General features: G+C 52.0%; 1 protein-coding gene across 1 annotated transcript; it reads left to right on the top strand.

Annotated features, from left to right (window-relative positions):
* Positions 1–217: 217 nt before the first annotated feature.
* On the top strand, positions 218–25,098 carry VPS26C (VPS26 endosomal protein sorting factor C). The gene is made up of 8 exons (XM_081086444.1): positions 218–378; positions 13,679–13,822; positions 14,444–14,593; positions 16,430–16,510; positions 17,741–17,815; positions 21,844–21,994; positions 22,207–22,359; positions 23,388–25,098. The coding sequence occupies exons 1-8, from the start codon at positions 322–324 to the stop codon at positions 23,468–23,470; spliced, it is 894 nt and encodes a 297-aa protein (XP_080942570.1). The 5' UTR covers positions 218–321; the 3' UTR covers positions 23,471–25,098.
* Positions 25,099–26,571: the final 1,473 nt, after the last annotated feature.

The following is a 26,571-nucleotide window of genomic DNA, read 5'->3' as shown; positions in this document are numbered from 1 at the left end:
AGCCCGCCTTCCTCCTTGTAGTAAACGGGCGAGAAGGAGGGCATTTCCGGCGTAATGACTGTTTTTAGGGAAGGGGCGGGGCTAGTCTGGTCCCGCCCCTGACGCCCGGCGGGGGCGTGACGAAGAGTGATCGTCCCTTCAGCCCGCCCCTGCGCCGGAAGGAGGAAGGCGGGGAATCGATCCGGCGTCCGGCGCGAGAGCACGTGACGCAACTGCCGGCGGAGGAAAGAGGGGTGGGGCCCGTGCGGGAGGGGCGGGTCATCCCTGCTTCTCCTCGGGTCACGTGTGGCAGGAAGTGGCTCCTGCTGCAGAGTTTTCGGGATGGGGACCTCCCTGGACATTAAGATTAAAAGAGCGAACAAGGTTTATCACGCCGGGGTAAGTGGGGTGGGCGGGCCTGTAGGTTTTGTGGTTTCCAGGATTCCACGCACATCTGGGTGTCCCTGGGCGGGACGGGGGCGCGCCGCCAGCTGCCCCACCGGGAGCCCCCACCCCCGGAAGAGTGGCCGGCGGGGGGCGTGCGGCCCGCGGGGCCGGCGCCGGGGCTGCGGTGCGGATCGCCGGCCCGGGCGGGAGCTGTCGCAGGGAGCATTGAGGCCTCCCTCCCCTGCAGAGGGCTAGTGAAGAAAGGCAGAACTCACCTTCGAAACAGAAATATGCTCAGGCTGTGGTCAGCTCTCACACTGTACAAAAGTTACTCGTTCCTCTGGTTTTATTCTTCGAATAGCATACAGAAAGAATGGCCTATTACAATGAAGTAAAAAAAAAAATCTTAACTCTACCATTAAGTTCTGTGCCACTGGCCGCTCGCTGAACCTCCTGGGGCCTGAGTTTAGTATTTGCAGAATGAAACTGTCGCGAGGTTCCTCTGCCCCGGGGATTACCAACCCTTACTTTTCATCAGGATCCGTCACCGGGGGATTTTAAAATATGACTGTCCGAGTCCCACCCCGGCCATACCAATGATTCCATTGTGCAGCCAGGGTTGAAACCCCAGTTGCTCTCACTGCGGAATAAAATTGAGAGTAGTGGTTAGTCACATGAATGCAGCCAAGTCTCCCAAGGGATAGACTACAATACCAGGCAAAAGATCATGGATGGATGCTGAAAGCTTTGGGTGCAAGGGTATTTTTTTTTTTAATAAATATATTTTATTGATTTTTTACAGAGAGGAAGGGAGAGAGATAGAGAGTTAGAAACATCGATCAGCTGCCTCCTGCACACTCCCTACTGGGGACATGCCCTTGACCGGAATCGAACCTGGGACCTTTCAGTCCGCAGGCCAACGCTCTATCCACTGAGCCAAACCGGCTTCAGCTGCAAGGGTATTGGGGAAACCTGGTATTTACACGACTCAGATAGTCACCTTAATTGCAAAGGGAAGACATGTTTATAATGAAAGGGTCTGGTAGTCATCACCCAAGTCAAGCCCCACAGTGAACACCTCACCTTACCATCGCTGATGCGACTGACGGACGCTCTGGTGTAATAACAGGGTTCTGGCATGACGCACTGAGGAGGACACAGCTCCCCTATGCAGTATTCCTGCCAACAATGTCTCACCTAAATCAGTTTATAAGGAAACAATCGGGCATATCCAAAATTAGGACTATTCTATGAAGTAATTGGTCTGGATTCTTCAAAAATGTCATCTTGCCTGGCCACGGTGGCTCAGTGGTTGAGTGTCAACCTATGAACCAGGAGGTCACCGTTCCATCGCTGGTCAGGGCACATGCCCGGGGTTGCCAGCTCGATCCCCAGTGGGGGGGCGTGCAGGAGGCAGCCCATCCATGATTGTCTCTCATCATGGATGTTTCTATCTCTCCCTCTCCCGTCCTCTCTGAAATCAATACAGATATATATTTTTTTAAATGTCAGTGTCATGAAAAAGGGAATTTTTCTAGATTAAGAGACTAAATAGACTAAACCAAATACAAGGCCTAATTTTTGATAAATAGATTTAAATGTGGACTATCTGTTAAATAATAGTTTTATATTGGTATTAAATTTCCTGAATGTGACATTCATATTTTGGTTATGTAGGAGAATACTGAAATATATAAAGGTCAAGTGCTACAATTACTAAATTTTAAATGGTCCAGCCATAAATGGTTCCTCTCTATTCCTCTCTAAAATAAAAGTATATTCAAAAGTAACGATGATAAAATATGGTACAAGTAATAAAAAGCACATTTGAAAAAGATGCAAGAAATGGAATCGTGAAGTTGACCAGCCGAAAGTCTTACCCAGCCGGGGCCACTCCTGTGGGTGGCAGGTGAAGGTGGTGCCAGCTGTGTCATCTGGTGCATGTTCTTTGGTGCCATTATCAGGACCAGAATCTGCAGTTACTGGTTTATTGCAGTGTTTCTTAATCTTTAGTCACTTTTGCACTTAATGCATTTGACACTAATGCGATTACACTAAATACATTTTACAGGAGACCTTACATGGCGATTGTCAAAGAAAAACCAGTATAACTTCTAAATAGATGGTTGCTATATATTTTTTAAAATATGTTTTTATTGATTTTTTAGAGACAGGAAGGAGAGGGAGAGAGAGAGAAACATCAACGAGAGAGAAACAGCAATGTCGATCAGCTGCCTCCTGCAATTCCCCTACCTGGGAACCAGCCCGCAATCCGGGCTGCCCTTATCTGATTTGAACCATGACCTCTTGGTTCATGGGTCAGCGCTCAACCACTGAGCCACACCGACTGAGCTATATGTATATATTTTAAAAGCAAAAAAAAAAAAAAAAAACTTAATCTGATTAGTTGACAAAAATATACCCCTTGACATATGTGCCTGTGACTCACGCGTTAGACTTACGGTCTGTGATTCAGGGCAGGTGGAGTAGGAGGCCAGCAGTGCTGGCTGCTTCCTGAGCTCCAGGCGGCAGGACCTCTGCCGGCTCGTCCCGTGATGAGGTCTCGGTGCCTTTGGGCGGTGCATGTTTCGAGCGTAGTCTGCACCGTGGCTGTGCGCAGCGTGGCCTCTCTTGCCCACCCTCCCTACTCAGGTGTCTGCAGGTGGAACTAACAACCTGCAGGCTTTCCGTCTTCTCTGTACACCTCAGCGGCACTGCTGAAGGTTCACTTCCTGAAGATCTGACTCATCGGTGGCACGGCCAGACCCTGGAACTCTCATGGTTTGCTTGAAGTGGCTGCCACCTATGTTGGCCTGTTCCTTAGGTCACAGGTGATGGTTATAGAAGCGAGCCGTGCTTGTCCATGTCACCAGCTAGAACAGTCTGGTGTGTGGTTTTGTCAGCATCGCTCCCGCTTTACCAATGAGGAAACCGAGGCCGACACAGGTTGAGGAATTTGCCCAAGGTTACAACTCGCGAGAGTCAATGTCAGCTCAAGTCAGTCAGGTTTCAGAGCGTGTCCATCCAGCACTATTGTGTCTCCTCCCTAAGAGTGACCCTGTTTATACATTTTTAATGTAGAAATAGTTGTTATTAATTTCCTAAGAGTGCTATGAAAAGCATTGCAATATTTCAATAAAAACTGGTATGACGTCTACTCAGATGATTCTGTACCGTGTTTAGAGTATCTTAGTTGTGGAAGCATTTGAAAATGGCTTTGGTTCTGTTTGTCACCAGAGAACGTAAGTTATGCTTGGATTTAATACTGACATTTGGGTTTTTCCCTAGAAAAGGATGCTCATTCACAAAATGATGGAGTTTTGTTGTTGTTGTTTTATCACAATTGAATAATTTTTAAAAATATAAACGTATGTGCCAAATTAACAACTTAACATTTTACAGAAGGCTGGGAGTGAGAGGTTAAGTCTTTCCTTCCTCTTGCTGACCCTCTTTTCTGTCTCTGGGTGTCCACTGAAACTTGTTTACTATTCCAGACATTTCTTATGAATAGCAGGTGTACATGTGTACACACACACACACACACACACACACACACCTTGTTCTTTTCGCTTAACAATGTGTCTTTGTCTTCGATGCCTTTCCTTATTACATCTTCATCAATCTCATTCTTTTTTTCTATTGTAACTTAATCAAAACAAATCCATTCAACCAATGTTTATTGATCTCATGAGGCCTACAGGCCAGTAGAGAAAGAGATAAATGTGGAAAACAAAAGATAGATAAGTACGGATCAAGTGCATGTCTGAGACGTGAGGGGCACAAAGCAGGTGTAGTCATTTTGGGGGAAAGGGAGCTGGGCTTCATTGAGGTGATCATGCTTGAATCTGGTTTTGCAGTCTAGGTTTTCTCTGTACATCTCTGCAGCATTGGTACAGACTCAGTTACTAACGGCTTGGCGCATCGGTGGCAAGCGCAGTACCTGTAATTTGTGTGTAACGTGCACCTGTGATGTCTTCTCCCGGAGAGTCAGTCCCTCCCATTGAGTCTGGGAACTTGACTTGTGTTTCCAGAGCCCCACGGACGGTATGATGCAGTCAGGAGTGTGATAAAAATTCCCTAATTCCAGATTTCCAGCCAAAGTTGTGATTTCCCAATGAGAGGACTTAACATTGTTTTACAATAACGTAAACTAGCCTAGCCCTTTCCAACTCCCAGTGCTTCCATCCTCACAGATCCTGAAGGGGCGGCAGTTCCCCCATGCTATTATTGGAAAGACTGAGGCGCAGAATTCAGGGACATGCAAGAGCACCGATGGGAACAGATGTTTGAAATCGTGTCCTTTTATCTGAAGTGCAGGACCCTGTGCCTTCTCTGGGTCCTAATTCTCATCTGTAGGATGGAGGTGATGCCCACTCAGAGGGTTTGTTGTGAGGATTAAATGAGATCGTGTTTTAAAACATTTATTATAGAGCACAAATTGCCAGTCATAAAACAGTCACAGGGATGCAAGGTACAGCATAGGGAATACAGTCAATAATACTGTAATTCCTACGTATGGTGCCAGGTGGGCACTAGACTTACTGGGGTGATCACTTTGTAAGGTGTGTAAATGTCTAGTCACAATGTTGTACACCCAAAACTAATACAATATTGTATGTCAACTGTTCTTGAAAAATAAGTTTTTTTAAGAGACATTAATTATAGGTTCTGACTCCAGTGGTGGGGGGTAGAGGTACCATTAAGCTTTTCCACGGTGTCTTTTCACACCCGGTGTTAATTAAGTTGTTATGTACCCCGCGCATGGCACAGAGCTTCTCAGATGTTGTCCAGGTGTTTGGACGCCCCTTCATGGTGGACTCGGAGGAAGGAGGGCCAGTGCCCGGGGCGGTCAGAGGGGTGACCGCATGGCTGGCGCTGACGCTGACTGTGGGTTGGGGTTGCTGTGTGCTTCTTTGCTTGGCGCAGTAGATGTGTTCTTGACCAAAGAGTTTGACTTGGCTGCGTTGTAGGTTATGTTATTGCGCCTGCCAGAGGAGCTTATCAGTTGAAAGAACCCTGCAGTAAATCTTTTTGTAATGTAAATACACTTCATTTGTTTTTATAAATTCAGAATGTTTAACATTCTTTAATCCTGGCACACGTACTCATGAAAACAGCACTGTTAAATATTATGGTTGTGAAAAACATAAATAAGAGATTTACTGCCCAGCCCAGCCAGGCTACAGTGATGAGGGATTTATGTACTGAGGGCTCGTTGCTGTTGCCACAAAGAAAATTCCTATACACATCAGTTCATTATTATGAAGAAAAATTGCAAAGCTAGAATGGTATGAAAAATATAAAGCCTGTTTTACTTTATCTTACTGGATTCTTGATATATACATGGTCAGTTACAGTGACTGCTGTGGCAAGGACTCGGGGCATAAAAATACAGATCTTTGAAGCCCTGGCCAGGTAGCTCAGTTGATTAGAGCGTTGATCCAATAAGCCACGGTTGCGGGTTTGATCCCCAGTCCGGGCACAAACATGAATCACCAATGGACGCATAAATAAGTGGAACAGCAATTCGATGCTTTCTTTCTCTCTCACTCTCTCTGAAATGAATTTAAAAATATAAATCTTGGAGCTGGGAGGGATCTCATTTTGTGGGAGGTGTGAACCTTTAGAAAACACCGTCTTCTAAACTTGAAGTGGGTCTCCCGTCTCACTCATAATCGAATTCTCCTGAAAAGGTTTGTCTCCTAAATCACACCCTAACCCATACATCATGCATGAGAGGCATTTTCAGAATTAGCCAAGGCCTGTTGGAAAACTGGGATGTAATGAAATCATTCGTGTAGTTCTCTGTTTGGTGTTTGGTGCTGCAGACCTGGTGCTGGCCTGGCATGGGTCAGCCTCCTGGCCCGCGGCCGTGTCCCTTTCCAGACTCTGCAGCCTCGTAAGTCTCAGCACGTCACGGCGCTTGACCCTGGCAGGCTCCGGACTTCGGCAGGATGGATGGATGGGTTTTCTCTGCCTTCCTCTCGATGCCAAGTCCCCAGGTCAGTCCTGACCTCACACCATCCTGGGTTCAGCCTGTGTGGCAGCCTCCGCCTTCCGCCAGTTCCTGGGTGGTTGTCCCCAGCACCGAACTCCTAGCGGTGCTGCTCCAGGATCTCATTTTGTGGGGGAGAGGGCCCCTCTCTTCCTCCTGTGATCCCCCTCACCGACCCCTTTCCCACTGCTCCCCGGCCTGAGTCAGCAGAGCCCAGCCGGCCTGTTCTGTAGCTGGTCGCTGCTGTCACCATCTTGCCTGACCTGGTCCTCCTGTTCCTCTGAACCATGTGCCTCCCACTCCCCACTGTCCTTTGGGCTGAGCTGACCCCTCCTGTCCCTTCTCACTCCCATCACTCTAACTGCACCCCTCCTCCCTCGGCCCTGCAGCCCCTTCCCCCCCCAGCCTGTCCCTCTGCATCCCCCTCCCCCCGGCCTGTCCTCTGCATCCCCCTCCCCCCGGCCTGTCCTCTGCATCCCCCTCCCCCCGGCCTGTCCTCTGCATCCCCCTCCCCCCGGCCTGTCCTCTGCATCCCCCTCCCCCCGGCCTGTCCTCTGCATCCCCCTCCCCCCGGCCTGTCCTCTGCATCCCCCTCCCCCCGGCCTGTCCTCTGCATCCGCCTCCCCCCGGCCTGTCCTCTGCATCCCCCTCCCCCTGGCCTGTCCCTCTGCAGCTTCTGTCACCCTGCCTGTCCTCTGCATCCCCCTCCCCCTGGCTTGTCCCTCAGCAGCTTCTGTCACCCGGCCTGTCCTCTCATGGTGGTTCATCTGCTATCTGCCCTCTAGCACAGGCATGTTCCAGGAAAGTGTCAGTTGAAGCTGGTTTTCCACCCACTTTCCATTTGACTTCAGCTACATACTGCGAGTTTTTTTTTTTTATTATATTTTTACTGATTTCAGAGAGGAAGAGAGAGCTAAACATCAATGATGAGAGAGAATCATTGATCGGCTGCCTCCTGCACGCCCAACACTGGGGATCGAGCCCACAACCCAGGCATGAGCGCTGACCAGGAATTGAACCATGACCTCCTGGTTCATAGGTCAACACTCCATCACTGAGCCACACCGGGGCTAAATATTAATCACTTTTAGAATATGACCCTAATGGACATAAGACACTGCGGGGTGAGGGAGGCCAGGGATTGTCAAGGGCGGGGAAAAAATAAAGGACACATATGTAATATCCTTTGTAATACTTTAAGCAATTAAAAAAAAAAAAAGAATATGACCCTGTTGTCAAGAAAGTGGTGTAAGTTTATATCCTTTTAACTTGATTATCTCTGTGGGCTTTTTTAGTTGAGGTACATCACATACAATAGATCACTCTCTTCAGTGCACAGTTCTTTGACACTGTAACCACCATCACAGTCAAGATGTGGAACAGTTTTGCCACCCCCCAAAATTCCCTGTGCCCTCCACCAGCCCTGGCAAGCACTGATCTCTTTTTGATCCCTGTAGTTTTTCAGAATGGCATATAAATGGTATAAATATGATATATGATATGTAAGCTTTTGAATCTGGCTTTGACAATTAGCATATTCAAATTGCTGTGTGTATTAGTAGTGTGTTCCTTTTTAATTAAGCAAGTCAAACTCAAAGGCTAACACGGGCCAAATAAACAAGGTTTAGGTTTATGAGGACCGCAAAAAAACAAAAGCTTCAGTTTTCAAAGAAACGTAGCTTTATTTCGATAGAGACATGCAAAGGGCTGAAATAAACGAGTCATTGTTAACATAAAATAATAGAACATTTTAATAAAAAATTAATTCTTGAACATTAACGTACCAGACACTGAATAATTGCACAAATTAAGTGTAACACAAATAAACCTATTTTTCTTGTTCTCCGAAAGCGGAATGTTTCCTGTTGCACACACCAAACAAGTCAGTCCAAGACTAATGACGTGGCCATCGGCTGCTAAAATATTTGCTGCTGGTATTAGTGGAGAGAAATGGTGCGCCTGTGCGTAAGGCACATAAGGGAAATGAATGCAACACAATTATAATAATCAGTCATTAGCGAACGTTGTAGTTCGTTATTAATAACCTATACCTATATATATATAAAAGCCAACCGGCTGACCAGCCAGTAGCTATGACGTGCAATGACCACCAGGAGGCAAGTGCTCAAGGTAGGAGCTGCCGAGCTGCAGTGACTTGGCAGCTGTGGTTCTTGGGTGACGTACCTGATTCCGGGGTGTGTCACCCAAGAACCACCCTCTCACAATCCGGAACCCCTCAGGGGATGTTGGAGAGCTGGTTTCGGCCCGATCCCTGCAGGCCAGGCCGAGGAACCCCACCGGTGCATGAATCCCTGCACTGGGCCTCTAGTTATGTATAACAGGATGTTGTAAAAATTAAGTTACGAGATTTTTATTAAAACGTTGCTTACATGCTGTTATATTGGCTGGGCCACAAAAATATTCGTGTGGGCCGCATGTTTGACATGCTTGTTTTTAGTGCTGAGTCATCTTCCCTTGTATGGATGTACCACTTTCCATCCACTTACACATTGAGGGGCATTTGGGTGATTTTGAATAAAGCTACTGGAAACATTTGTGAACAGGTTTTTGTGTGAATGTAATCTTTCACTTGAGTACAATCTAGAAATGGGATTGCTAGGTAGCAGTAGCTCCATTTTAGTGATAGATTGGAGACAATGCATTCTCTTCAAAATTCTCTTTTCTAGTCAACATCACATAATATTGGCCATTATTTACTACCTGGAGAAATCTCTGTGATCGTGTATTTTTCACACAAGATGGAAAACAGTTGTTACATAGAACAGTGGAGATAGGGATACCTAACAAGCTAAAATCTCTAATGTTTCTGATTTTCATTTCCAGCCGAAATGGGTCTCTGAGTGCCGCTAGAAAGACTAGAGCGTTTCAAGAAGCAATTTGTCTGACTTGTGTTCCACCTTGGCTTATGACTTTTTAAAAATCTTGGTTAATTGATGCATTTGGCTCTGTCGGTAAATGAAAGGGCAGCTCCCGTTGATGTCTGTGCTCTCTGGACCAAATGTGGAGTAAGAGCCCCCGGTGACCTAAGTGTTTCTGAAACGTTGGGAAGGAAGGACTTGCTCAGGAGCGCAGAGGACCCCTGGGAACGGCGGTGGCTGTCGTGGCACATCGTGCTGCTGGGACCATCAGAAAGGGAAGGCGCTGGAGAGAGAATGGCTGGGACCCTCACTCAGAGGCTTTCACTTCTCTGTTCAAGTCCAAAGAGATAATCCAGAGAAATGTGACTTTGTAGCATGCAATCTTGACATCTCTTCCCAGGAAGACCACTGTGCCCATAAATTACCAAATTTATATAATATATATAAATATATAAAAATATATAAATTATTGATTTCAGAGAGGAAGGGAGAGGGAGAGAGAGATAGGAACATCAATGATGAGAGAATCATTGATCGGCTGCCTCCTGCTTCCGGCACGTCCCACACTGGGGGTTTAGCCCACAACCGCCCACAACCCGGGCGTGTGCTCTGATTGGGAATCGAACTGTGACCTCCCAGTTCATAGGTTGACACTCAACCACTGAGCCACGCCAGCCAGGCAAGTTACCAAATTTTAAAGGGCTTATAATTTTGTACATTTAAGGCCAGAGGGTACTCATTCTGTAAAGACTGATTTATTGTGTTAATAGTTATCCAGTTCACTAGGTTCAAAATTCATGAATTTCAATTTTTTAAAAATATGTTTTTAATTGATTTTAGAGAAAGAGAGAGACAGACAGACAGACAGACAGACACATTGATTTGTTGTTCCACTTATGCATTCATTGGTTGATTCTTGTATGTGCCCTGACTGGGGATCCAACCCGAAACCTTGGCATCTCCAGACGACACTCTAACCAGATGAGCTACCCGTCCAGGGCTCTGCGGGTTCTTTTAATGTCACCTTCTCGTAGGAGATGAATGTATTCCTAGACCAAGCCACCTGAGGTTTTCTATGTGAGTTTGTTTAATCTACCTCTACTTTTCTCCTGCCTGTGAGACAAGCAGCTGGGGGAGGTTCTCACAGTGCAGAGGCCTCGGTGCCTCCCACTGCTGCAGACGGGGCTTCCTGCTTCCTGCTCAGGCACAGCTGTAGGATTCTCCATTGGGCTCTGCCTCCTCTGCTCCTTAAAACCTGACCAGTTTCCCCAGCGAGCCCTCACCTTCCAGAAGCTACTTCTACAGCCATGGGCCTTGTTTCAGCTTCTTATTGCATGTGTACCGCCCCATCGCCTCTCTTTTTGTAGCTCTTCCACCTATTTCATGGTATTTAACTGTTTTTTGCTTGGCTAAAAATGGAGTTCGTGGTTTTGTTTCTTATTCTGTTGGATGATTTCCAGGAAGCCAGGGGGGATGCTGAGTTGATGTCAACATCTTCAAACCCAGAGTCTAATGATGGGTTTGGTGTTTAATTCCCAAGAACAAGAAAGAGAAAAGTTGTGTAGTTGGTAGTGGCCTTACATTTAGAGAAGACACAGTTAGAAAAGGTCTCCCTTTACCACCCTCAGGGCCATGGTTTCTGCTGAGGACGCCAGCATGGCTGACGGCGGGGTGACGGTCGCCTCTGAACGCCCTGCCCTGTTCCAGCCTCATCTTTTGGTCTGTGGTTGAAGACAGCCGTTGGGACTTTTCTCTAGACATGGCTCCCCCAGGACAAAGACTTACATTGATTTGCAGAAGCTCCTTATGGTGTGGTTGCCTCGAAGGCCTCACCTCGCAGAGGCGTAAGGTTTCGCAGGCCAGTGGGAGCCGGGCTGCGTGCTGGCCCACCCTGACGATAGCACAGGCCACGGCCCTCTTCAGGGCCAAGATGTGTAGTCAAGGGCACCGGGATCTGTTACTTTGTCTTGTGTGTGCACATGTGTGGGGCTGCATCTCCCTTACCGTGCTTCTTAATCGTTCTCATGTCAAGGGCCTCCTTGATTGAGAGGCCAAACGCTATGGCTCTTCTTCCTAAAACATCGCACACGTGCCCGTGGCTTTGTACATCGTTTCTGGGGTTCATTGCCATCCTTAAGTCTGAGTGGCCTCTCTATGAAGTCATGGCCCTCAGGTGAAGAACCTCCACTTACTGTGTTGGGGGAGGAATGGGCACTGCGTTCTCCTTGTCAAGAGACACAAGTCTGCGGGGAGGTTCTCCGTGATGTTCCGGTTTCCCCTAATTTATATTCAATTTCATTTAATATTCAAGTTCATTCTGTCCTCCTTTGCCAAGACTAATCAAGAATTGTGTGGTATACCTAAGACTAACACAACGTCATATATCAATTATAGCTCAATTAAAAAGAAAGAAAAAGGGCATTTTCTCATTACTGTGAGTCTTAACTTGTTGAAATATCTTCTGTTTCTAAAATTCTTGGCTCCTTGGGCTATTCTTGGACAATTTCTGTATCTTCCGTTTGTTGGTAGGAGTTGAATAGACCTGTATATTATTAGAATTTATCTACAAATACGTAATTAATTTTGTATTCTCTCCACTATATTCTTAATTAAAAGCAAAGAATGACAAGAGAGTCCCTTGGGTCATGAAGTACTTATTCTGCTTGCTCCCAAGGTACTTCACTGCCTTGTCCTTGTTGAGCAGGAGGGTTGGGGAGGTTCTCCTGGCGTCCTGGTTATCAAGTGCCAGCCAGTGGCCAACCCAGTCCCCAACCCAGGAGGCTCCCTGAGAATGTCCTGATTGAGTAGAAGCAGAACTTCCCTCAAGTGCCGTTGTGTTGTTTACTTAATAATGTTTATGAAATTATTTTGTCTCATTTTATTTCTGGGACATACCAGTGAAGTGTGTGTTGTTTTTTTAAAATATATTTTTATTGATTTCAGAGAGGAAGGGAGAGCGTTAGAGAGATAGAAACATCAATGATGAGAGAGAATCATCAATTGGCTGCCTCCTACACGCCTCCCACCTGGGATCAAGCCTGCAGCCTAGGCATGTGCAACTCAGCTGGAAGCGAACCTGGAACCCTTCAGTTTTCAGGCCTATGCTCTGTCTACTGAGCCAAACCGGCAAGGGCTGAAGTGTGTTTTTAAAAATATACTGGTGGATTTAAATTTTTGAAAGTTAGATTTGTTTGATTTGGGTTATACAAAACTTAATAGAATTAATTTTAATTAAATGTAAAAGTTATTTCAGAGGAATTTTCATTTACATTTGCTTATGAGCTTTTAACATTAAGAGCTGTACTCCTTGAATTCTTCTTAAAATGGAAATGCTAGTGCTTGTTTTCGCTCAGACTTCAGGGCTGTGGGGTGGGGAGTGGGAAAGACACATACCCAGCACATTTAATACTGAGGCCCGCTTCCAGAGTTCCGCCCAAGGAGGGGACTTGGTGAAAGCTGTTTCTCTAGTGACTAGAGGAAATAGAAGGTAAATAGATGTAAACACCAGTAGAACAGGTTGGTTTTTAATGCTTTGATCTGCAGGTCATTTTTCATTTTTGCTGTTTTTTTCTTTTTTTCTAGTTTTATTGTCAACCTTCTGTCATGTTACTGTTCGGCGACAGTCGTGCTACATTTCTGAAGGTCATTTAAGAAACGCATTGTTGGGTATTTATTGTAGAATCTCTGTTCTGGGTGATGCTGTTTAATCTCAACTTCCTTTTCCTCTTCATACCCCCAACCTCACCCGGAGCAAATTGAAACTGTGAAGTTCTAGGACAAAGAAACGGCCATGCATGGAAGAATGCAGTGACTGTCCCTGTTAGCTTACTCGGTAGTGATCTTCAGAGAAATGGAGATGACGCGAAATGGCTGTGAACCAGGGGCCTTGGCCTGGAACGTTCGCCAGTGACCGGATGTGGAGGGACGGGAAGCTGCCTTCTGGGGTGTATAGATAACCTCTAGGCCTCTCCAGGGGCCCGCTGGGCTGATGCTGTGTTAAATTCCTCTCCAGGTGGACGCGTGCAGTCACTTTCGTCAGCATCCTTGAGGGAGAACCTCGAGACGAGGGTTTTATTTTATTGCATTCCTTCTGAAGAGAGCGCTGCCATTCGCCCCAGGCCCTTCTCTGCCCTTTTGAATTCAGACCTTTGTTGGGACTCTCCCAGCCGGAAATGAAGATGTTTCTGGAAGGCTGAGAGGGGATGAGATGGGGTGCCCAGCCTGCCCTGTAATTATCAGTACCCACCCCCACCTCACCTGGACCCGGGCCCGTACCCGGGACCCTTCCTTCTCTCCTGGCCTCCTGGTGTCTGATCTGTAATAAGTGCTTGGTCAGTGTCAGCATCTTTGAACAAGTTGCTGGTGAGAGAGGCTGGCTTTTGCTGATGGACAAGGTGGCTGAAGGGACCTCGTTTGACGGGGCTGCCTCCTCTCCTAGGAGATGCTCTCGGGTGTGGTGGTCATCAGCGGGAAGGACCCCGTGCAGCACCAGGGCCTCTCCCTGACCGTGGAAGGCACCGTGAACCTCCAGCTCAGCGCCAAGAGCGTGGGTGTGTTCGAAGCTTTCTACAACTCCGTGAAGGTAGGCATGCCTGGTGCACGTCGTCGGTTCAGTACTCATGTTTGTGGTGGTTTTTACTTGTTGTCTGTCGGTATTTTGCAAATGGTGCAGTGATAGTCACACTTTTAATATTTACTAACCAAGCTGGAAAATACGTCCGCTGATTCTGAATAGATCCTTGATTGGACGTGGCTTGCTTGGATAGGAGCAGGAGAGCGGTCAGGGCTGAGCCGGCCTTGACCAAGGCCGCGCTCCTCGGAGGTATGCGGTGGTCCTGCCCTCACCCTCCTCCAGCGGGACTGGCACTCGCCCTGTGCGCACGGCTGCTGCTGGATATGACGTGCTGGAAGAGCAGTGGCCATTCTTTTTGTCACTTAGGGTGGATTCGGAATTCCAGAATGGGAACTCTTTTTCTGTATTTATAGTTTCCTTTCCCTGAAGGACATATTAACTTTCAAATTTAAGGAGGGAAGAGGTAAGAGGGGCTCGTTAACCGCATTCCCATTCAGGGCCGTCCCATTTTCCTACCTTAGCTCTTAGAGTTTCACGTCAGGGGCCAGGCCCTGTCCCTCCAGGGTGAGACACAGAGACCGGGAGGCTCAGAACGTTCCCGGCGGTGGACTGAGTGGCTTCTCTTTGCAGCCGATCCAGATTATCAACAGCACCATCGAGATGGTGAAGCCGGGGAAGTTCCCCAGCGGCAAAACCGAAATTCCTTTTGAATTTCCTCTGCACGTGAAGGGGAACAAAGTTCTGTACGAGACCTACCATGGCGTGTTTGTCAACATTCAGGTGAGTTTCCCGGCAGGCAGTGGTCCTGGTGCTCCTTCCACTGGAAATGTGTGGGTGGACCGGAATGTAACCCCGCGCTTCCTGCCGTGACCGCCGTGCGCTCCGTGTCCGCGTCTCGCTCCCCCGGGCACATTTCCTGTGTGACCATTGTTTTCAACAGGAGCCCCGAGGACCCACGCTGCGCTGCTTCTTAGAACCCCTGTGTCCCGCGCTCTCTGCAGCCACACGGGCTGTGAAGGGCGCTTTCATTGCTGGGTGACAGAGAGGCCTCCTCTCGGCACCGACCAGCTTGTCTGTTTTTATTCGCATAAACATCTCTTTGTTTAACACCAAAGGCTGCTGCAGCATAGGCTGTGTCCTCTATTGAACAAACCTTGTAAACGAGGGGAAGTGAGTTTATGACTTCCTGTCCACCGCTGTGGTTCCGGATGTCTTTCACAGTTGCTATTGTCTCTTGTGTTTGGAGGCATGACTGAGAGAGAGGGAGAGAGAGAGAGAGAGAGAGAGAGAGAGAGAGAGAGAGAGAGCGTGTCTTCCCTTCAGTCAGTGGCAAGGAGGGTACTTTTGTGATGGCAGTCCTGCTGCGACCCCCTTGCTTACTGAGACGAGACACGTGTTGTCTTATGTGCAAAAGGGCTGAAGTTAGGAATTTTTTGATTTAATAATAAAGTTTTAGCTGATAATTTGGTCTTGGTAGAGACCATTCCCTGCTAGTCACCCTTTTTACAGTGAAAAGTGCCCTTCCTGTGAGTCTGCTCTCAGTCTAAGGGCGAGCATCTTCTTGCTTCATGCCTGTTGATGGTGTTTACTGGTGGTCGGAAAAGGTGGGATCGGCACCTTCTTTTGTGCCCTGCTCAAGCCTGCCCACTCTGCCTCCTGCCGCTCCTACCCCCGGGTCACGCTGTAGTGACGGGAAAGATCACGATGAGGTGGAAAGAGGCTTCGCAGACAGATCTGAAACTGGGAGCCTGGGCTCCTGCCCCGGCAGGTGTGACTCCAGAGCCCACCTCTGTGACCCCCGCGGCCTTCGCGGCCTCTCCGAGGGGCGGAGGAGGTCTTGGCGTGAGGTGCTCAGTTACAGTTACAGCCGGCATGAGGGTGTGCCAGTGTATGGTCACTGAATGACTGAGTGAGTTCATGTGACTGCCCTTGCCCTGAGAATTCTCACATTTCTATTGTTAGAACTGAGATGGTACATCTGAGCGAAACACACTTCCTGGGACATAGCATCAGCATTTTCCTCCGCCTCCCCCTTTGTCCAAGCCTCCCTGACTTACCGCCAGCTGCCTTGTGTATTAATTACGCTTTCACACTTAAGAAACATTGTGACCAAAAGTTAGTGCCTGTTATTCACACCCTTTTATTTGCAAGTTACAGAAATCCAACCCAAGCTGACTTAGCCAAATAGGGATATGGACAAAGAACCAGCGACTCCCAGAGCGTCGAGGCCAGGTCCCCCCTTGGGTGGCACAGCTGGCTGCCAGCAGGCGGCTGTGGCCCCCCGTCTGCCCTTGCAGATCTCACGGCTGCTGCTCCCAGCGCTGCTCCTCCTCACCCTCCCCTCGGCCTGCTCTGTCTGTGGGCGGGACCCTGCACCCCTGCCCGTGGGTCCGACCACAGGATGGCCGTGGGAGTCGGCTGAGGAGTACCCTTAACGTGTGTTTTTAAATATAGAAATGCCTTCATTTTGAGCACTAACTCACCCTTCTGTGTATATTGATTTCAGATACACATTTATTAGACTACGTTTCCCTGAAACACTGACTTGTCTCCTTGAATATTCTAAGATGGGAACAAATGACGCTGAATGCCGTTTTCTCCCCCGTGTCCGTCTAGTACACCCTGCGCTGTGACATGAAGCGGTCGCTGCTGGCCAAAGACCTGACCAAGACCTGCGAGTTCATCGTGCACTCCCCGGTGAGCGGCCACGGGCCTGCGGGCTCACTGCTGCCAGAGAGGAGGCAGCCTGTCACCGTCGCTGCCAGCGACCGGGGCCAGCACGAGCACCCGCGTGGTGGTGTCCCTGTGCCCAGCACGAGCACCCGCGTGGTGTCCCCTGCGCCCGGCACGAGCACCCGTGTGGTGTTGTCCCCTGCGCCCGGCACGAGCACCCGCGTGGTCGCCCCCTGCGCCCGGCACGAGCACCCGCGTGGTCGCCCCCTGCGCCCGGCACGAGCACCCGCGTGGTGTCCCCTGCACCCAGCACGAGCACCCGCGTGGTCGCCCCCTGCGCCCGGCACGAGCACCCGCGTGGTCGCCCCCTGCGCCCGGCACGAGCACCCGCGTGGTGTCCCCTGCACCCAGCACGAGCACCCGCGTGGTGTCCCCTGCACCCAGCACGAGCACCCGCGTGGTGTTGCCCCCTGCGCCCGGCACGAGCACCCGCGTGGTGTCCCCTGCGCCCGGCACGAGCACCCGCGTGGTGTCCCCTGCGCCCGGCACGAGCACCCGCGTGGTGTCCCTGTGCCCGGCACGAGCACCCGCGTGGTGTCGTTCCCTGCGCCTGGCGTCCCCTGGGTGGTGCATGGGCTCGCATGGCGCTGCACCTGGGGGGTTTGTGCCCCGTTGAGGGGTCCCAGCAGGAGACCCACCTCTGTCCTGGGGGCAATCACCTCAGCCCTCGGGCTGCACGGCAGACAGCTCAAATGGCCCAGCCTGGTGGAGCGTGGCAGACCCAGCAAGAACACACAGGGGCACGCGGGGCGGGTGGGTCGCCCCTCCTACCACCTCCTGACCCTCAGCAGTGACATCAGGTTAACAAATGCCTTTCACGTGTCACCGTCGGGAACTGGAGCCTCTGTCCCACCAGGAGACGCCGGGGAAGTTCCCGGGAGTCCTCTGCGGCGCAGCTGGGGCCTCGGGCATGAAACCTCGCAGTGGCGGGCAGCGCTGGCCTCAGTGTGACACCTGGCGACACAGTCATGCTCACAGCCCTGGGTCCCTGGGCCTCACGCGGCGGCTGCCCCCTCTGTCCACATCCACGGTAGCCTCGTTCCCGCGTGCGTTCAGAGCCCACGTACCCTGCCTCTTGGTGCCAAGCTCTTCCTGGTTCACTGTGCCACCCTTCCTGTCTCTAAAGAGGGAAGAAGTCTGACCCACAGAACTCCTGGCCCTCAAGCCCTGATTGTGGTTTCCCTCCCGTTGCAGCCTCAGAAGGGGAAGCTGACTCCGAGTCCCGTGGACTTCGCCATCACGCCCGAAACCTTGCAGAATGTCAAAGAGGTAGCGAGCTCCTCCCCCCGGGCCAGCGGTGTTACTCAGCCCTGGATTCCACTGGCAGGCTGGTGCCGATGGCTCTTCATTTGGCTGCCGAGAGGAGATTCCTGATTATCGTCTGTACCCCAAACAGTCTGGAATTCTACTTTGATTTCTTTTTAAACTCAGAAACTTCTTAGGAGACTCATACTGTGGAAAGTTTCCTAGGATATATGTTTATTATTTCTTACATCTTCTAGTTTTGCACTGTGGTTAGACTCTTCCCTGAGCCCAGTCCCCACCACCTGCGTGTGGCTGCCTGTCTCTCCGCCTCCACGGACACAGCTGTTCTTCCTCGCTCGCACCCCGCAGCCTGCTCTCTGGGCCCTGTTGATCAGTCGGCTTGAAGGCAAGCTCGGGACTGGGGCTCCCGCGTGAGGCTGGCCTCATCCCTCAGAGCCACAGCGGAGCAGGGCGTGTGGTAGGCGTCCTTCTGAACGTCCACTGACCACCCTGCTTTGGAGCACACGACTCCAGGGGGCCCGTCAGACTGATCTTCTGCCGGAAGCAACCTTGCGAGGAGACTCACGGGGACAGTGTGGGTAGGGATGGGCCCTGGCCCCTCCTCTACCACCTCACCCTGCCCTGAGAGCTCCCTAGGGCTGTCCCAGTCAGCCCCACTTTGTCTTAAGTTGGTTAGAATAAGTCTATATTTCTTACTTGTAAAGAATCTAAATCAGTGGTTCTCAACCTTCTAATGCCGCGACCCTTTAATACAGCTTCTCATGCTGTGATGACCCCCAATTTCATTGTTACAAATTGAACATAATGAAAGCATAGTGATTAATCACAAAAACAACATGTAATTATATATGTGTTTTCCGATGGTCTTAGGCGACCCCTGTGAAAGGGTCGTTCGACCCCCCAAAGGGGTCGCGACCCACAGGTTGAGAACCGCTGGCCTAGATGCTAGAAAACGTGGTCACAGCGGGAGAGAGGAATTGGTGGTGAGCAGAGAGGAAAGCAGCCCATTGCGGCCCCTCCTCGACTAACAGGGCGGAACCATCCTTCCTGATTGGAAAACCGTGTTCCTCCACCTTGTCCTGTGCTCTGGTGGGTGGTCTTGTTCCTTTTCCTGATTTATTAAGGTTGTGTTTGTTTCTTTCTGTTCTTAGTGTTGTTTGTTCCTTTTTTCTCTAACATCCTGTTTCTCCTCTCCGGTCGCTACCCTTAAATGTTCAGATACACATGGACGGTATAAGTTTAAATAACACAGAATCAGCTCCGTCGGACAGAAGGCTTGTAGTGTTTTTGCATTTTCTCTCCTCACTCCGCCTTGTTTGTTGTGTTTGAAATCGACGTTCGGTTGTCGTCCGTTTCATTTTTCCCACCGTTCGTCTTTATTGGCTTACAGACCGGTTCTTCGTCGTTGCCTGAACTTTCACAGTCACATTCCGTGGCCTTAACTAAGTTTACCATGGTCACTGCTCGCCATTGATGCTACTCCCTTATGTTTTCTTCTTTTCTCAACTTTGTTCTCGTTTAGCTGGAATACATCCTGGAGTCCTTTCAGAAAGGGTGGGGAGTGAGCGCGAGCCCGCGAGTGGCCGGAAAACCCCTGACTTGCTCCCACACTTGAATCCTAGTCTAGGTAGAAAAGTCCAGCTCCAATGTCATTTGCCCTTAAATAGTTCGTTCCCTGGGTTTCTAGTACCAGTGACACTGATGACAGTCTGGTCCTCACGTTGTGTGAGTGCTGTTTCCTCTCCCTCTCCCTCCTCCCCTCTCCCTCCTCCCCTACAAACTCCCCGCCTCTCCCCTCCCTGTGCTGGGAAATGTCAGGGGACCCGCCCAGGCTTGGATCTGGCTTTAGTCTGTGTGTCTGGCATTCAGTGGTCTGCTGCACTGGGAGGCCGAGCCTGCCGTCCGTCCTGGGACTGTCTCGGGTATCATTTCCTGGACGCATCCCAGAGGCGCCCTGGGCTCAGGCCCCGCTCACTGATCGCTCCTCAGTGGTATCTAGCGCTGCGGGTGGGATGCTTCCTCACCACCACGATTCCTTCCTGCGCAGGGCCCCTCCTTCGCGCTGCCCTTTCTTCGTGGCAGCTGCAGCGCCGTCATCCCGCCTCCTGTGGGGTGCTGTTTCCGGGGGGCAGTTCTCTCTGTAGAGTGCGTACCTCCTTTGCTTGCTCTTACTTTCCTCAAGTGTGTATTGATTCTTGGTTACTAGTTTATATTGCAGATGAGGATCTGAGACGTATGGTCTTGTTAAGCCCTGTCCTGGGCCCAGAGAATCTGTTCTGGTTATAAACGTGCTCTGGCCAAGGAGCTGAGCTTGGAGTTATAGGGGGCGGAGGCCTGGCCCTGTAGCTTCTCTCAGGGTCGGGTGTGCGGGCAGCTTGTCTGTGGGTCACCGGGCTCCTGTTCTGTGGCCGAAGTGCCTTGGGACGCTTCTCTCCTCGCCCAGCCTGCTCTGGGTGTCTCCTGGGTGGAAAGTCCCCCGTTAGGGAAGCTGCAGGCCACCTGGGCAAGTGCTGGTGTCAGAGGCTGCATGAGGCCAGTGGCCCACCCTCTGGTGCGTTACCTGGGAGCCTCCCCTGGTGGCCCTGCCCCCGGGTGCCCCCACCTCTGGTCTGACTGACGCCCGTGCCTCTGGGCACACTCGCCCTCAGCGCCCTGAGCCCCTGTAGGCTGCAGTCCCTGAACTCTGGTGAGCGTCATCGTCAACCACAGTCTCAGAAATGCCCCCTGGGGTGGCCTCCGTGGCGCCGTGGCTCTGCCTGTGGGGGCGGCTGTTTGGACGTGTGTGTTCATCGTGCTGGGCCAGGAGCGGGCCGCTGGTGAGCTCTTCAGCTGGATCTTGAGAGCTTTTCATTGTTCATTTGCTTAAAAGAGTTTTAATGTGGTGCTACTGGTGCTTACTTTTCTAAACAAGTAGCTGCTTTTACTTTAGTTATTTTTAGAACTTGGCCTTGAATGAAGACTTCTTTCCAGCTCCCTGCCCTTCAGTCCCAGGCATCTGCTGTCCAGTAGGACGGCCCTGGCCACAGGTGCCCGCTGGTCTGAGCTGAGGCGCTGCGGGCGGAAGGTTTGGGTGCCCGAGACTCAGCCTGAGAAAGAGAACATAACGTCGTACTTTTCAAATATTGATTGTATGTGGACATGATACTGTTTTGGATGTATTGGGTAATTTTACCTGTTTCCTTTACTTCTTAAAATGTGGCTACTGGAAACATTTAAGTTACATATGTGGTCACATGTGTGGCTCGCGTGACGTTTCTGCTGGACGGTGGTCTAACTCTGAATTATCTCCAGCAACTGGACCAGCCCGAGGTGAATTCGCGACAACAGTGTGGGACTCCTCACCTTTTCCACATCATCACTCCCCTGGGCCCAGTCTCCTCTGCCCCCAGAGACAGGCCCACGGGCTCCCAGCCCACCCAGAGGAGCACTGTTCTCTCTGCGTTTCTTGAAATAAAATAATTGTGTCAACTTTTCAAAATTGTATTACACAGAACATTTTAAGTTCTTTTTAAAAAATATATTTTTATTGTTTTTTTGGGTTTTTTTTAGAGAAAGAAACATTGATGAGCGAGATACATGAATCAGCTGCACGCCCCCTACTGGGAAGCAAGCCCAAAACCTAGGCATGTGCCCTGACCAGGAATCGAACCTGTGACCTCCTGGGTTGACACTAGACCAGCCGGGCTTAAATTATTTTTTTAAACTTTTTGGCGTGTGGGTGTGACCAGTTGAGTTAAATACTTCTCAGACGCTTTTGTACGTCATTTCCTCCGTGAGGAGCCTTCCCGTCTGACCTCGCGGTCAGGGCGGCGGAGGGCCTGTGCGGGGCCGTGCGGGGCCGCATCTGCAGGAACTCAGGCAGTCAGTTAAGTCGACAGAAGATGCAAGTACTCGTCTACCTTTTCCCCATTTTGTAAAACAGGGTCCCGTGGGTTTTAACAAAATTATCCATCTTTGTTTCCCGTTGTTGTTTATCTTAAATGACTGGAGTCATTTCCAGTCCTGACGCCCTTGTCTTCGTCCTGTGTTAGAGAGCCTTGCTCCCCAAGTTCCTGGTCCGGGGACATCTGAACTCGACCAACTGCGTCATCACGCAGCCGCTCACGGGCGAGCTGGTGGTGGAGAGCTCGGAGGCCGCCGTCCGGAGCATCGAGCTGCAGCTGGTCCGCGTGGAGACCTGTGGTGAGGGCCCTGCGCTGCCTCCTGCCGGGAGCCTCAGCCCCAGTGACAGACGAGGACGGGCTGTGAGGGAGGGGACTCTCGGGCACCCTGGCGAGTGGGGAGTGGGGAGTGTGTCCACGCAGGTTCTCATGGTCACAGGGCGTCCTGATGGCTGTGGGAGGCTCATTGGACGGTGCTGCTTTCTGACCACATGGTGCTCGCCCCTCCCCCAGGGTGTGCAGAAGGCTATGCCCGGGACGCCACCGAGATTCAGAACATTCAGATCGCCGACGGGGATGTTTGCCGGGGCCTCTCGGTGCCCATATACATGGTCTTCCCCCGGCTGTTCACCTGCCCCACACTGGAGACCACCAACTTCAAAGTGGGTGAGTGCCAGCCCTCAGCCCTCAGTCCTGAGACGGGGTGGCCCACAGAGGGGCTGCCCGTGCCCGGGACAGACACGCGGTCCGCTCGGGTCAGGCACAGCTCAGAGTGCTGGTCCTTCGTCACTCCACGGAGCTCACAGAGCTGCCATGCTGGGGCGGGGCCCACCGCCAGCAGTCCCAGCTCTTGAGGGCACTGCCTTGTCACCCAGGGAGATGCCAGCAGCCACGTTGGTGTGGCCGGGGCAGGGGTCGGTGTGGGCCGGGGCAGGGGACGGTGTGGGGCCGGGGCAGGGGTCGGTGTGGGCCGGGGCAGGGGTCGGTGTGGGCCGGGGCAGGGGACGGTGTGGGCCGGGGCAGGGGTCGGTGTGGGCCGGGGCAGGGGTCGGTGTGGGCCGGGGCAGGGGTCGGTGTGGGCCGGGGCAGAGGACAGTGGGGCCGGGGCAGGGGTCGGTGTGGGCCGGGGCAGAGGACAGTGGGGCCGGGGCAGGGGTCGGTGTGGGCCGGGGCAGGGGTCGGTGTGGGCCGGGGCAGGGGTCGGTGTGGCCGGGGCAGGGGTCGGTGAGGCTAGGGCGTGGGATGATAAACTGACAGGAACTAGCACAGCAGTGGACAAGCCAGCACTGTGCATGAGGTCAGGCAGGGCGGGGACCAATCCGTGACAGTTCCGTGGCCATTAGTCACTTGAAACCGGTGTTTGTGGACAAGCTTCTGCCCATGGCTGAGGCCCCCAGTGCGGAGGTGTGAGGCCTGGGAGCTTCTGTTGTGCCGATTCTCTGAGCAAAGGGGACCCCGTCCCGAAGGCCGTTGCGTCCTATTAACGTCACAGCCCCCCGAAATCTTGTGAGGTGCGTTATGTTTAGTCCAGAGAGGATCTTTGGTTTTAAACCAGACCATGATCTGACTTAAACCAATTCCAGATAACGTAACTTCAGGGCGTTTTTATCACCAGAGCGAGCGCTGTTGGCCGAAGAGGGGGCTGTGGCCGCGCTGAGTCCCGGGCCTCTCGGGCCTGCACTTTGTCTTTTCAGAATTTGAGGTTAACGTCGTGGTGCTGCTTCAGGGCGACCATCTCATCACCGAGAACTTCCCGCTGAAGCTCTGCCGGATGTAGCCGGAGGGAGCGCGGAGGTGCAGGGCGAGCCGGAGCCGGAGCCGGAGCCGCCGCGGGCCCGTCCTCAGGGATTCTGGGCAGATGTGGACCGGACCCCTTGGATCTGGTCACCTCCTTCCTCGTGTCCTCCACGCTCCTGCTCCCAGCGGCGCCCGTCAGTCCTTTCCTTTGAAAGGCATCGGGACTTCCCAGTGTTCTTGGCAAGATCATTTCCTGTGGCGCCCGCCTTCCGGCTGCTCGTTAGGGACTGAGGACGTGTCTGACCACAGTGTGAGCTTCGCTGGGGTCAGGTCCTGGGACCTCAGGGGCCAGGCCTGACAGGGTCGCGCCGTGGCCGGGACTGTGAGCCCAGAGCCACTGCCGACGGGGAGCTCCTGGCTGGTGGCGCCCGCAGATGCGCTCCGGGGAGGGGTGCCGAGTGGCCCCCACTGCAGGTGTGGGCATGTATTCCGCGCTGCCCTGTGGTTCTCCCACATTTTTCATGAGAACTTTAAAGTGTTCTTGCTGTCAGGGGGTGAGGGAGTTGGGTGACAATGGCTGAAGTAGCAAGTCTCAGGACCTGGTATGAACTCTGGTGCCACCATATTCCCAGAATGCACTTCCATGCCAGCCTATGTGAGGGGCACATATGTCCATGCCTGGTGTCGGGTGCACTGGCTGGTGCCCTGGACCGAGGAACCCGGCCTCTGCGACCCAGAGACCTGTGTCAGCCAGGCCCTCTGGTTCAGGGTGTGGAGAGCCTGTGACACCCACTGCCCACCCCCCGCCCCGACCTGCATTCTTCCCACCAGCACAGGGAACAGTCCTCAGAGGAAGCCCTGCGCTCTGCAGGCCGCCTGGCCTTCCCTGCCAGTCCTCCCTCCGGGCCGGGCTCCGGCCGGGCGGCTCAGGCTGCGGCCATGGTCCCCGCCGCCCCTGGTGACGGGAGAGGCTGAGGGCCAGCAGCCGACTCAGGCCTCGCTTCATCGGGGCCTCGGTCCCCTCAGAGGACACCTCTGCTCGTCTCCTGTTATGCTCACATGACACCAACAATGACCTGTCTTTGATGATGTGTTCACAGTGGCAGAAAGCAGAGGCTATACTTTTTGGTAAATTTCAAAGGTAGAAATCATTTTTAATGAAGAAAGAAAGCTAAATGAGAATTTTGAAAAATGGTTTGGGATGTGTATTGCTATAAATTGCTTTACTAAACCAGTTTATGGATACAAATATTACAAGTGCTGTCCTCAGGGAGTAATTCTAACCTGAAGAGGATCCACAGCCCATTTCCTTCTGCCCAGGCGTCCCAGGCAGGGCCTCCGGCTAGACATTCCCTTCTTGGCCAGACACCTGCACTGTGGTTGCTAGGGAAACGCGGATGTTTGGGTGTCCTGGACAGCAACCATCTGCTGCTGCCCAGGCTGGCGCTGGGCATCCACTCTCAGGCTCAGGGTTGTCAGATTTTCCTGTTCGGGCACGAGGAGAGGAGGAGGCAGGGGAGTCGGAGCCGTGAGTGCACTGTTCTGGAAAGGTCCACGTGGGCGGAGCACATTCTGGCCGTCAGAGCTCCAGCCGGATTGGGCTCAGTTCCCAGCCACGCTGAGCTCCAGAGCAGGCGGAGAGGAATGCAGAATAAAATGTAAAAGCCGAAGCATCGCGCCTGGATTTGTCGAGTCCCTGTCCAAAAGCTGGGGGACGGAACCTGACTGGCTCCCCAGGGGAGTCTCACGTCCCGAACCTGAGTGTCACTGGCCCTTTGAAAACTTCGGGCTGAGTTGCCCCACGGCCAACAGTGGTTGGGCTGTAGCAGGTCACAGGCCCTCCCGCATCCCTGCTGCTCCCCCTTCTGGTTGAGAAACGGCTGTATTGCCAAGGACCCCGCCTGCCTGGTGAGGACTTAACTTCCTGTTCCTTTGCCTCTAGGTATGGTCATGTGACAGGTGAGGGGCTGGCAGTTGATGACAAAAAGGCCATGTCCCCCACCTTCCTGCCCATCCCAGGGAGTGGCCATCTGACGTGGCCCAGTTCCACCTGCGCCGGAGCCGTCCCCTCAGCTGCCTCCTCCGGGCCTCACCCTGACCTGTCACTGTCCTGCTTCCCCCTCACGGCATCTGTCACCTCACTTGCTGAGAGGCACCAGGGCTCTGCTCCCTCTGTTCACAGTCGGTCCCCTCGGTGTGGATCCGCTGGATCAAACAGGTGAAGTCCGGACACGGAGGGAATGTTTGCAGCTGGATCCGGTTTAGGGATGACGTGGTGATTGAAGACCCAGACCCAGACCATGTTCTAGTCCCAAATTCCTTGCTCTGTGTTAGGGAATGATCTGAACCCACTCAGAGCACGAGAACACTGGAGAGTGAGTGACCTCCCAGGAACTCCTGGGGGTTTATTCCTGCTTCACAGCCGAGCGCAGGAAAGCCGAGGCTGCCCCGTCCACGTCTGTTCACCTGTGGCCATCCTGCCGCCCCTCCAGGGAGAACTGGAGTCGATGGCCACAGCCACCATGAACCACGGCCCTTCAGATCCCAGCTGGCCTTCAAAAAGGGGGAGAAGTTTGGGAAGGACCCTGGGAAGGACTGTCTGCGCTCACTTAACGCTGAGACTCCGGATGGGAGATGAAACATTGCAAAGAGAACCATTGCCTGGGAAAATGCTCCCTTTACAATATAAATAATTCCGTAACCACGAGACCCAGAACAAGCCACCTGAGTAGGAAAAAACCACACGGGGGCCTGAGGTGGAGGTGAGAGGAGGTCTCCCAGGCCTGTGCTCTGCACTCCGACCACTGGGAGCTGTTTATGTCAGACTGAGCAGTGAGTGTTCAGAGGATGCAACTTTACTCAGAAACTCAAGGCACCGAATTTATAGGACCAAAGCTGATCCGATTGCCCTTACACAAAATGTAGTCAAATTCCTAGAGCAGGTCATTCATAAGAAAGGGAAAAGGCAGACCACGCGTTGACAACTCAGTGAGGAGCCTGGCTACCTGGATGCCCTCCTGGGAATGCCCTGGGGAAACGGGAATGCCTTGGCCCTGCCCAGTTGGCAGGATTCTAACTTGATGGGGTGTTTCATCCCCCAAACCCAGCCAGTCCCCCTAAAGCTTTCCGTGTAATATACAG

Source organism: Myotis nattereri (genome assembly GCF_964212035.1).
Source record: "Myotis nattereri genome assembly, chromosome: 3".
NCBI classification, from domain to species: Eukaryota; Metazoa; Chordata; class Mammalia; order Chiroptera; family Vespertilionidae; genus Myotis; species Myotis nattereri.
Note: the sequence above shows the minus strand (reverse complement) of the source record. Positions and strands in the feature narration are given on the sequence as shown.